Consider the following 12,731-nt stretch of genomic DNA (forward strand, 5'->3'; position numbering starts at 1 on the left):
GACGTATTTATCTGCACTCCTCAGTCAGTAAGTAACGGCCATTTTTTGTGATTGTTTTTAATTCTTGATTTCCCCTTCTGTGATGCATTTATATTAGTGTTGGGACCCACTACAACGCAAGGAACCGTGAAGTGGTTAGTGGGCTCATGTATCTTGGCCAACATCCAACCAATGCCTTGCATGTATTATCTGTCATTCACATGCAGCGTGGCATTGAGACTCCAGGGGGAGCCCAGGGTGGCAGTACCAATATGATTCACTGATGGATATGCAGGGCAACCCGCCGAATTATCGTGGCGTCATTAATAGGTTGCTGGTCTGCATGGTGAACTACATATAGCAGAATGGTCTGGCACCCTGTATCCACTATGTGTGGGAGTATACACCAAGCATCCACCCCCCTCATTATCAGGAGGCTGTGTGAGTGGCTTCAGAAGGGTCAGTGGTCCGAGGACTATTCCGGTTGCCAGATTGGAGTCGAGAGGGAATTTGTTTCCCCCTAAAATGAGAATTGGCTTCTTTTTTGCCTTCCTCTGGGGGAGGAGGGTAATAGGCTGAACTGGATGGACATGGTCTCCTATGTGATTGTATACAGTGGAATATAATACTATGGGAACCCTTGTCAAATGGACATCAGAGTGCTGTCGGCTTCACTAATGGCGTGGCATGGCGTCTTACGGTTCTATCTCAGTGCCGTTTTTGTAACCGACATAACCCGGCAGCGTGAACAGAAGCACCATCTGAATACACCCTTATCCAACCAGAAATGGTTTACATTGCCCTCAGCAACCAATCACAGCACTGCTTTCATTTCATACTCTGCTCTTGAAAAATGGAAGCTGCGCTGTGATTGGTTGCCATGGACAACACGGTCCCTGCAGTTCCCACAGCACAAAGCTCCGCTGAGGCGTCTTACGTCACGGACAGAGGTATATCACTGCAACCACACTTCACATAAACAAGCACAGCCTAGCCTGACTCCTCCCATACACGTGACCGGTCACATGGTCGTGACATCAACAAAGGTCCTTCAGCGCAGTGCTGTGTACGCGTAGTTGTTGCTCTCCGGTTTCCTGGCCTCTAGGGGAGAGCCGGCGGTCCTGCACCCGGCAGGTGAGTGGCAGCGCTGACCCACGGTTCTCTACACGTCCTGTTATCGCCGGCCGTGCTGTCATGTGACTACCAGCTGTGACCAAGCGCCCCTTTAATCCGGCTGCCGGAGAAGACGTCACGTCTTGTATCTTCTGCTAGTTGTCTTTTTGCTTCCTGCGATAGATTTTGCGGTTACAGAAGAGGGCTCGTTCAGGTGAATGGCCGCTGTTGGATAAATAGGACTGTGAAGGGTTAATTTAAAGTCAGAGGCCTCCCTAAATTATACGGTGTGTAAATTCTTGACCCTTTATCTTGTTTCCAGCTTGCAGACCCCCACCAAGTGCCAGGACCCCTCTACCATGCACCGGTCTTTGATCCTGGATCCTGTTTAACCCCTTACTACCAGAGCCCATTTACATCCTTTGGGCAAATGTCCCCCCACCCCCCATCACATTCCCACAGCCATAACTTTTTTTTTTCTTTACTGCTGTTAACAGTCCTATAAGGGTTTTTTTTCCTTTCCTTTTCAGAGGAAGTTGCATTTTTTTGCGGGGTTGCATTGGGGTACATTTATTGTAGAATTTATTTATTTTTAAAGGATTGGGAAAAAATTCTGCCTTCATTTTTTATTGTATTTCATTTTTACGCCGGTCCTGCAGGATAAATAATGTGATCTTCTCTGGCAATGCCAAGTTCATACAGTTCTATTTTGTACGATTAGAAGCACTAAGGGGCTTATTTACTAATACTGTCTAAAAGTTAGTGCAAACTTGGTCTTCAAATGCATCACTGAATGATAAACTTGTTGCATTTCAGTCTAAGTTTGGACCACCTATTAGTTGGCTTAGTTTAGCAAAGTGGTGGCGCAATTCAGGCCACACCCCTTCGTACTAGTCAGGAAACCTGTCTAAAAGTATCGAAGCGTGGCGTAAGCTCGTCAGACCGTCTGCGCCAGAAAACCGTCATTATTGAATAGTAAATACATGTCCATGACTTGGCGGTGCGTTATGTGTTCTTAAGTCCAACCAATCCTTGATTTTGTTGAAGTTGCACATGCCCCGTCCTTCTTTCCCTTGACATACTAGGGCACCCCTGCCGAAATCTGGCTATTTAGTTGGTTTATCTAATGTGTGTGGCCTCCTTATAACACCCCTCCGGTGGATGCATGCACTTCACACCTACTGTTGAACTCTCATCGATACTTGGCAGATAAAGGTTTTCACTATATGATGATCATAGAATGGTAGAGCTGGAAGGGACCTCCAGGGTCATCTGGTCCAACCCCCTGCTCAGTGCAGGATTCACTAAATCATCCCAGACAGATGTCTGTCCAGCATTTGCTTGAACACTTCCATTGAAGGAGAACTCACCACCCCCCGTGGCAACCTGTTCCATTCATTGATCCCCCTCACTGTCCAATATCTAACTTGTGTTCAGTTTCTAACTCCTTTTCAGTTTCCTCCCATTGCTTCTAGTCTTTCCTTGTGTAAATGATAATAGGGCTGATCCCTCTGCACTGTGACAGCCCTTCAGATATTTGTAGACAGCTATTAAGTCTCCTCTCAGTCTTATTTTTTGCAAGCTAAACATTTCCAGATCCTTTAACCGTTCCTCATAGGACATTGCTCCAGTTTGTCTGTCTTTTTTAAAGTGGGGTGCCCAGAACTGGACACAGTATTCTAGATGAGGTCTGACTAAGGAAGAGTAGAAGGGGATAATGACCTCACATGATCTAGACTCTATGCTTCTCTTAATACATCCAAGAATCGGCTTTGCCTTTTTTTGCTGCTGCATCACATTGTTGACTCATGTTCAGTCTATGATATTTATAGGTCAGTCAAAATGTGGATATTCAGTATTTTTCTCCTTTGCTGACTCTGCACTGGGTGACTGATTCAAACATGTAAGAGGACTGAGCTTTGGCTCTACGTGAAAACAGAAGAGGTGGAAAAAGTCTTGCTATGCTGAAAGTTTTAAAAGTTAGTTATAAGTTGTACAATGCATCACTCTTTTATGTGCAGATTTGTGATACTTTTCCTAACTGATTATTAATTGTTACGCTGAACAAATTGTATATCCAAAAGCAGACTTCACATTCATACATTCTAGTAACAAATTAGCTAAGTTTTGTAAAAATCAGAGCTGTTCGGGTGTTACCCATGATTTGTCCTGAAATGACCTTTGGAAAAAAATTCCAAGGTGAAAATTACTACATTTGTTGCCTTTTGTTTTCTCTGACTGTATCTGTGCTTCTCCATGATGTTGTGTGACCAGGTCCACCCCTGCTCTATAGTCTATACATCACTGCAGCGGGCCATATAGTCACATAGGAGTGTAAACAGAGCTGTTTGTGCAGGCTTTATCAAGAATAAACATTTGCACATCAAATTGTGACTGCAGTAAGAACATTCTGAACAAGTGAGTGTTCTGGCCGTCTTGCTTCACTCTCACAGCTGGGACATAAGTCCGCCCGCAGCGTGTTGTGTTGGGTCATTGTCTCCGATGTGCTGACTGTGCACAGCCCTGCACTCGCGCTTCTTGTTGATGCTGCAGTTTAACCTCTTAATGACAGATACTTTTACTACTTAGGCTATCCCATTTTTTGATTGCCTCCTTGTGACACTATATGTATCTTTTTACAGATGCTGAATACAGAACATGGGATCTATCATGTCTGCCTATACCAGCCACGTGACCGCAAAGCCAGCTAGCAACTCGCATGTTGAGGATGACGACGATCTGTTGGATGGAAAGGACAGAGAAGACGATATTGCTCAGTTTCCGTATGTGGAGTTTACAGGACGGGACAGTATTACATGTCCATCGTGCCAGGGAACTGGATGCATTCCAACAGGTAACACCCTGCCAGAGATGTCAGAGTTACTCCAAGGAGGCCTTTATGTAAAATGGGGATTTAAATTCCTGATCGTACTAATTTCAGGTTGTGCCACCTTGTTCTTGCACTTAAGTTTATTAAGACGCTTTCCTCCTGAATCTTCGTTAAAAGGGACTGTCATCACCTTTGAGCACCATAAACTAAAGTTATAGCTCTCCAAGGTGAGGGAATGGGGAGGCATCTTTCATCCTCACCGGGCTCCTCCTTTCCAGCACTGTGTCCCTGTAAAGCCAGTAGCTTGACTCATTCTGCACACAGATCACCCCATAGAGATAAATGGGAGATGTGCATGCAGAAAGAGTCAAGCTGCAACGGGGCCCCCCCGGTGAGAATGAAAGATGAGTCACCTTTGAGCCCCATAATTTAGTTTATGGGGCTCAGAGGTGATGACTGTCCCTTTTTAAACTTGTTACATGTTAAAAGGGCTTTCCAGAAAGAATACTATTGATGACGTTTCCCCGGGATAGGTCATCAATAGTTGATGGGATGGGGTCATAGAATAGCAGAGTTGGAAGGGGCCTCCAGGGTTATCAGGTCCAACCCCCTGCTGAGTGCAGGATTCACTAAATCATCTCAGACAGATGTCTGTCCAGCCTTTGTTTGAACACTTCTGCAAGCTAAACATTCCCAGATCCTTTAACCGTTCCTCATAGCACATGATTTGCAGACCGGCCACCATCTTGGTAACTCTTCTGTGAAATTGCTCCAGTTTGTTTGTTTTGTTTTTTTTTTTAAGTGGGGTGCCCAGAACTGGACACAGTATTCTAGATGAGGTCTGACTAAATCATCGCTTGGGATCCTGACCAATCAACTGAGCTGTCAGCGCCGCAAATAGAGGTCAGAGCGGAAGAAGTGAAAGTATCCGCACCAACCTCTGTGTGGTGGCCGGTGCTTGTAACTGCAGGCACGGCTCTCATTGAAATTAGTGCAAGCTGTGCCTGCAGTTACAAGAGCCGGCCAATACACAGAGGTCGGCGCGGAGACTTCCCCTCAGAGCTCTGTGTATTTGTAGTGCTGACAGCATGCACCCACTCAGCTGATGGGTCGGGGTCCCGAGCGACAGACCCCAGCTGATAGATCATCAATACTATTACCCCTAGCAAAACCCTTTAAACTTTCAAGTAGGTATCCCCTTCTTTTCTCTAGGCTATACAAATTAAAGGGGAATAACTTGCTGATTGGTGAGGGTCCTACAGCTGGGGCCCCCACCAATCCCCATATTGCACATCCTGAAGTGTAAGCAGTAGGGAATTTGTCATCGATTTCACCCAGTGCTTTGAAAAGGAGGAAATCTGCAGTACAAATCTATAACACAGAAAAGTCATTGAAGCACATTCTGTGTTATACAGCCTTAGGGTGCATTCACACGAACGTATATCGGCTCTGTTTTAACGCCGAGCCGATATACGTCGTCCTCATCTGCAGGGGGGGGGATGGAAGAGCCAGGAGCAGGAACTGAGCTCCCGCCCCCTCTCTGCCTCCTCTCCTCCTCTCTGCACTATTTGCAATGGGGAGAGGCGGGACGGGGCAGGGCTAATTCGCGGAACTTAGCCCCGCCCCGTCCCACCTCCTTTCATTGCAAATAGTGCAGAGGGGCGGAGAGGAGGCAGAGAGGGGGTGGGAGCTCAGTTCCTGCTCCTGGCTCTTTCATTCCCCCCCTCCGAAAACCGAGCCGATATACGTTCGTGTGAATCCAGCCATATGCTGTGGATTTAAAGTCTGTGCTGCAAGTCAATTTGCAGCATGTGGATGAGTTTCCATTTCCTCTCCATCGGGCGGGTTGGGTGCCTTCACACTTGTGAAAATATTGCACGTTTTTTTTTAAGCGATCCAAGAGTGAGTGAGTAAGTAAATAACTTCCGCGCGAGAAAACCACGGACAGCAGCGATGCGAGATTGTCAGGAAAAAGCATCGCTGGCGCTTAAAAATCACAGGAACAAAGGCATTATTTTCTCACGGCATAATCGCAATCACCAGTGTGAAAGACACCTAACGGTATGGGGCTACAGAGCCTCTCTCCCCCAAACTGTATGGTCATGGAGGTTACCTGTCCAGTGTAAGCCTCCTCATGGATCCTCTGGTGGTCTTGTCCGGCCTCATGGACTCCCTCTCCTATGTATATGGGGTAACCTGTCACTGGTGCAGTGTTGTTGTAGTATGCGACCTCCTGCTTTATCCGCTGGGGCTTCCCTTAGTAGATAGCTTCAGGTGTGCGCTAACCTGGGCGGCGCCTGATTGGGGTCAGGGGAAGACATGGGTGCCTTATTAAGAGGCTCTCCAGCCAGTCTAGTAGATACACCTTGGAGGAGGAACTGGCTTCCAACTTTATCTTAGCTATGGAAGATAATGGGAGGAATGTCTTTGTGAGCGCTGAGAACACTGCAGCAGGTCAGAGCAGTAAGTGGCTTTTTGTGCCAATTCCTTTCTATTGAGCGGAGCGTTTCTCCCATAAAATCAGTTTGTACTTGGTGCTTTTCCTGCTGGAAAATGGGGGGTGTAGCATCTCACAGTTTAGGCCTAAAAGTTTTCTGACCACAGTGCTTAAATGGGTGGTTGCTGATGTCTCCCTCAGCTGTACCAAACACTAGAGGGGGTAAGCTTTGTGTAGGGTATGAGTCTGTCTGAGCTTTGGCTTGCTTGATCTCTTGCTTCTACCTTCTGAGGCTTAACCAGACCAACTAAGTGTTTCTATGTATAAACCGAAAACCTTGTCTGTCTAGACAGGGCAACTAACCGGATGTCTAAGAGGCCCACAACCGTTCCTCATTACTCCCTCCCTCATGAAGTGACTTTTAGGCCTCCTGCAAACGGGCGGATATTTGCTGTGGAATCCATGGTCGGCGTCTGCACTGTGAATTTGCAGCAGGTACCGCCTGTTACTTCCTATGGAGATCCGCTGCTTCCTAGACATAAGTGGAAATCAATACTGATTTCCGCTCGCAGATAAAAAAATTCAGCATGCTCTGTTTTCATGCGGGCTCTGCACGGACTGCTTCCATGGAAGCCTTCTGCAATGAACATTGTGGACCGGTCGCGGATTCTGCGTTGTCGCCTAGCGATGGCAAAGGGGGAAAAACCCAAGTTGGAAGAAAAAAAAATCTGTATTGCGCATGTGTGATGGCGAGCCGCCGGGTCCATCCGGCGACAGAGCAGGTACGTGCGGCCGCTGCCAGAGGGGCTGCGGGAGGCCTTAACTGCAGGGAAAAAAACCTATTTATATAATCTAAACAATAAGGAAAGGACCTTCTCCTGAATTTGTGAGTCTTGCCTCCAACCCAGGAAGGTGTTCCCGCCTTTACGATATGTAGTAGAAGTGCTGTGGATTGTTCTGTGGTAAAATCTGCAGTATTTCCACAAAAGACAGTCAAAACCCTTATTTGGCTAGAAATGAGTTGCTTTCCCGCTGCTGTCGCTGTGCTCACTCACCTCCACATTCTTTGCATTATCAGCGCTCTGTCACCCAGCGGCGTCTAGTGAGCGCATGTCCCTGGTCTGCTGATAAGGGGGGCACCCTGGCTGCTGAAATGCAGCTGACTTATAGTTAAATTCCTCATTGATGGTGTGGACTGTGATGTCTCTTTTGTGGAAATGCTGCAGAAAAACCTGCTCTTAAAGCTATCCGGGCAGTACAGGTTTCCTGTGTGGTGTGACCATGGGCTCATGGGAAAACCGGTAAGTAGTCTCAGTGTGTTCTGTCCACAAATGCACTTCAGATTCTCAGTTTGGATCTTCCTGATGTGACTGCCCGATAAATGAGCGTTCTGATCAGCTTTGTGCTTCCATGTCTTCTCATTAACGGACAGCAAACAAAACTGAGAACACTCTTGTCTGTTTGGGGGCAGCAGATCCAAACTAGTCCTTCTCCCAGCTGGGCAGTATATATCATGTACAACTTCATTCTGCAATATACATTGTATGGGTTGTTTTTACATGCGCCTTTAGTTTTCATACTTTTTATGGAAAATATAACTTTTTTTTTTAAATTGTACTGTACCTTCACTATTCGTTGTCTCGCTCGGACTTGAACGTTTGATCACATCGTCGCTGATCCTTCAGCTCAATATTGTAAGGAATCATGTCTGTTAACCTCTTAACGACCGCCCATACGTCTTCTGACGGCAGCCGTTAAGGAACTTTGATTCTGTAGCGCCATCAAAGAAACCTCGGATCCCCGGTGTTGGTTATACCATACATTATATGTATCCAGAAATGATGCCATTAAAAAATGCAGCTTGTCACACAAAAAAGAAGCCCTCACATGGCTATGTGGATGGGAAAAATAAAGTTCTGGCTATTGGACTGCGACGATGAAACTGGAAAACTAGTTGGTCATTAAGTCGCAAACGGGCTTCGTCACTAAGGGGTTCAATTAATTCCATGGCCTGAAGTCCATATAGCCATGGCGGTCTTGGCTGCAGTGACTTTATAACCCGTTTCACTAATAGTACTGATTAAAATCTAGTGTTTATCTGCCTTTTTTTGTCTTGGCTTATGTTCTTGTGTGTAACTTCTGTGTATGTGCTTTGTTCCAGAGCAAGTGAATGAGTTGGTTGCCCTTATACCGTACAGTGACCAAAGGCTGCGGCCCCAGAGAACGTAAGTGCGATGGGTTTTGTGCAGCCTTTTCCTGTCTTTAAAAGCAAAATGAAATGAGTAACGAATACACAGTATTTCCACCAAAACCGTCAATTTAAAAAATTCGATAAGCTGAAGAAGGCATGGCAGCAGGGCTGAAGTTTTAATACTACTTGGCGTCTAGTTTGTGCTGTATAACTATGGTGAACTATGTAGATAATCTGTCAAGTCAGACGAATGTCAATATATGAGGTGATGGTGTAAAGGTCAGTCATGTGAATGCTATCCGGGCACACCTTCCTCCACCCTGCATGATATTAGCCCACATATCTCCTTGGTGCTGCTCAATAAAGCACTTTTATTTGCAAGGAATGTTTTTGCAGTTTTCTGAATATACTTTGTATCGGTTCTCGGTGGGTTTCTCACTATTGCTGTTTTAGTCCTTGATTGGACGTTTTATTGATTACATCCGGAATATGATGTCTATGATGAGCAGTATATCTAGAAGAGAGCCTCATTTCATTCTCAGATGATCAGGACCTTTCATTGATTTCAGCTTAAAGGGGTTGTCTCGCGGCAGCAAGTGAGGTTATACACTTCTGTATGGCCATATTAATGCACTTTGTAATATACATCGTGCATTAAATATGAGCCATACAGAAGTTATTCACTTACCTGCTCCGTTGCTAGCGTCCCCGTTGCCATGGTTCCGTCTAACTTCGGTGTCTTCTTGCTTTTTTAGACGCGCTTGCGCAGATGCATCTTCTCCCTTCGGCTGGTCTTGGAAGCATCGGCGTTTTGGCTCCGCCCCCTGTACGCGTCATCGCGTAGCTCCGCCCCCGTCACGTGCCGATTCCAGCCAATCAGGAGGCTGGAACCGGCACGTGACGGGGGCGGAGCTACGCGATGACGTGTACAAGGGGGCGGAGCCAAAACGCCGATGCTTCTAAGACCAGCCGAAGGGAGAAGATACATCTGCGCAAGCGCGTCTGAAAAAGCAAGAAGACACCGAAGTTAGACGGAACCATGGCAACGGGGACGCTAGCAACGGAGCAGGTAAGTGAATAACTTCTGTATGGCTCATATTTAATGCACGATGTATATTACAAAGTGCATTAATATGGCCATACAGAAGTGTATAGACCCACTTGCTTTCGCGAGACAACCCCTTTAAGATCTGTGAAGAATTGATGCACTCCAATATACAGTGTGGGCCACAGAAAGGTAGCCCGCCTCCGATCTGGGCAGCACTCTTTGTAGGAGGCCATAGCTCCTTGCTCGCTGTGGCGAAACTGTCGCTCCTGTTGTATCTAGTCGTGTCAAAAAGATGGCATTCTTCCTGCAACGGCGAATAGTTATTGTGGACGGCTATGTACCAAGTGGATCAATTAAGGAAATGCAGGAGACCTTCGCCAACAAGTACCCAGGTACTAAACAACCTGCTAAATGTTGTATCCAAAGCCTGGTTCAGAAATGGCGCCCAACCGGGTCTGTTGTGAACCTGAAGAAACTGAAGTCTCCGTCAGTGCAGAAGTCTGAAGTTGTCCATGACACTTGGCAGCGGATAGCAAATGGCCCATTAAAATCTATGAGGCTGTCCCATCTAGGATGGGGCAATCTCCAACGACATAATAAAAACCTTTGAACCTGAAACAATACTAAATAACTTGTAAAGGAACTGAGGGTGGTTGCATATCTGCGCTGGGGATTCTGCTTTCCTGCGCCGTGCGGGGAGCAGGAAAGGGGAATCCTCTTTGGCCAAACAGTTCAGTCTCTGCATGGAACCGGACAGACCCCATTGACTTTAATGGGATTTGCCCAGCTGGAGGTTCCGACGCAGATATGGAACTGTCCTAAAAGAGCGCGACAAAGCTAAACGCATAAATTATTCTACTGGGTTAGCTATGATTACTAGAGAATTCTTGGACCCATTGCTGTACTTGACTGATGACGCGTGGTTTCATTTATTGTGTCACATGAATTCGCAGTATGAGGTCCACATCTACTGAAAACCCCTAATTGATTCATGTAACTCCACTGCAACCGGAAAGTTGGCGTTTGGTGCGCCGTGTCAGAAACATAAATGATGTGCCAAGTTTTCATAAAATCAACGGACTACCGCAGTTTATCTGGACACGTTTGAATAGTTCTATAACCAACTAAAACCAGAAATCTGAATGTGCTGCTCTTTCTGATAAGATGCTGCACCTCCCACGGCTTGCTGGCCCAGGTTCATGAACTGAGCAAGGGGGTTATGGCCACTACGTTTCCACGGACTTGTCTGCATGAAGTTTTTATATTCATTTTTTTTTTTTTTTTCTCTGACACTTAAAGCAGAAATTGTACGCCAATAATCCACATACCCTGGATGAGCTTGAGGAAAACGTCCCAAACGCTATCCACAGCATCACTGTTGAGCTGCAAACGGCTGACATGTTGGGCCGTGCCCAGAAGCGCACAGAAGTGAATGGGGACCGCTTCAGCATCTGTTTTAGCATGTGGATAAAGCTTTGGGGGGGAAAAACCAACAATGCACTTGCTCATTCTTCCTGTCGTAGTATTGGCGGAGGTGGGCTCCTTTGCTATGGCCCACTTTGTATTCTAAAATGGCACAACTTTTCACTTTAATGGAAAGTGTCACACTTCGAGAAAAGGCACAAATGTGTCACAGGCGCGCTGAAGTCACTGTGCATGCACTTTACCTGGAAGTGTGCCGCACAAGCGGTGTCATGAACGCCTGGAGCTTTGATCTCAAGACATCAATGAGACTGGTTGTAGCAATAAGGAGGCGGGGGGGATGCGGGATTGGTGCCGAGGACTGAACTGGCCATTGGACAATTAAGTCCGCATTAGCAAGCAGTGATTTAAAAAAAAAAAAAAGGAGATTTTTGGGGGCACAGAGCTGCTGGAATAAATCCAAAAGTATGGCTGGAATGGTCCTTACCCATAAAAATGACAGAAGAGGTGGGGGTGTGGGGTTAACATTCATTGATAGGGAGGGAACGCATGACAGACTCTTTATCACACAGGATAAGGCTTATTTGCTACAGGCATCTGGAAAGTCATCTTGTGAAATACCATGCTTCGATCACTTAAAGTTTTCACTTCTGCATTTTATGTGTTTTCTTATTTTAACAGGAAGCTTTATGTCGGCCTCTCAGTCCTGCTCTGCCTCCTAATCTGCGGCTTTGTGGTGTTTTTCCTGTTTCCACGTGCTGTTCTTGTCGAAGATGGTGGCATCAGGATGGTACAAGTGTGGTTTGATAATGAGAATAAAATTGTGAACCTTGCCATGACGGTACGTACACAGTGGGCTCTAAACAATCGGACAGACTTTAGTTTTCTAGTGTTAAACAAAAAAGAAAACAGTATTACTGGGGTGTGTGTGTCTTTCTGTCTTTCTCTCTTTCTCTCTTCCTCCTTGGCCTAATTCTAGAAACTCAAAATGTCTATCACTTTTCTATGGGGCGGGGGGGGGGGGATGAGTGTGTGGGGCCTCTGAAAAAGCTAAATGACCTGTAATGTAAAGAAAGATGTCTTAGTATATGTGGCACTAGGCATTTCTTAATGTGATGTAGATTACCTGTTTCTGCCAAGGAAAGCCTATCTGTATATGATCCAAAGGGGTTGTCCCATCAAGACATCATAGGAAATCCCACATTTGCAGAACCAGCTCATTTGTATTGCATTGTGCAATTTAAATCGTCAATCTATTCCTAAACTCCCTAAACTGTTCCCCCAGGGGTTGCAGAAGCTGGACAAATGGCTTCCTTCCTTGTCATTGGAGTCCAGTCGCACAAACCTTAACCCTTTCCAATCCACTGTCTGACCTCTAAAGACATTATGATTTAAGGCTGTACAGCTCAGGTGTTGGAAGACGTCCATTGGGGTTCTCTTACTGTATATTGCCAGCCTCTCTGCTGTTGGAGCCTATCCAACGTGTCACCTCATGGAGTACTGGCTTTAGCCAGCATATAGCTCCGTCGTGTAGCGGCAGAAAAAGAGTAAGCCCCCTAGGAAAATACCCACTACATTAAAAAAGTGTTGGAAACCAACTCTAGTTCCAACTTGCATCTTGTGTGTTTTTTGGTCATATTTATCTACAAAGCATGTGTCCTGTTGATCTAGCATACAGTGCTTGATGAAAAGATACATAATAAATCTGTGA

General features: G+C 46.0%; 1 protein-coding gene across 1 annotated transcript in view; it reads left to right on the top strand.

Moving 5' to 3' along the window:
- The first annotated feature begins 980 nt into the window (after positions 1-980).
- TMEM106C (transmembrane protein 106C) overlaps positions 981-12,731 on the top strand; it is a 16,683-nt gene continuing 4,932 nt past the window's right edge. The window contains exons 1-4 of the mRNA XM_066584330.1: positions 981-1,113; positions 3,735-3,946; positions 8,521-8,584; positions 11,702-11,861. Of these exons, the coding sequence (XP_066440427.1) occupies positions 3,751-3,946; positions 8,521-8,584; positions 11,702-11,861 (420 nt within the window). The 5' untranslated portion in view covers positions 981-1,113; positions 3,735-3,750. The remainder of the gene's footprint in view (positions 1,114-3,734; positions 3,947-8,520; positions 8,585-11,701; positions 11,862-12,731) is intronic.

The sequence above is a fragment of the Eleutherodactylus coqui genome, chromosome 1 (assembly GCF_035609145.1).
Source record: "Eleutherodactylus coqui strain aEleCoq1 chromosome 1, aEleCoq1.hap1, whole genome shotgun sequence".
Lineage (NCBI taxonomy): Eukaryota > Metazoa > Chordata > Amphibia > Anura > Eleutherodactylidae > Eleutherodactylus > Eleutherodactylus coqui.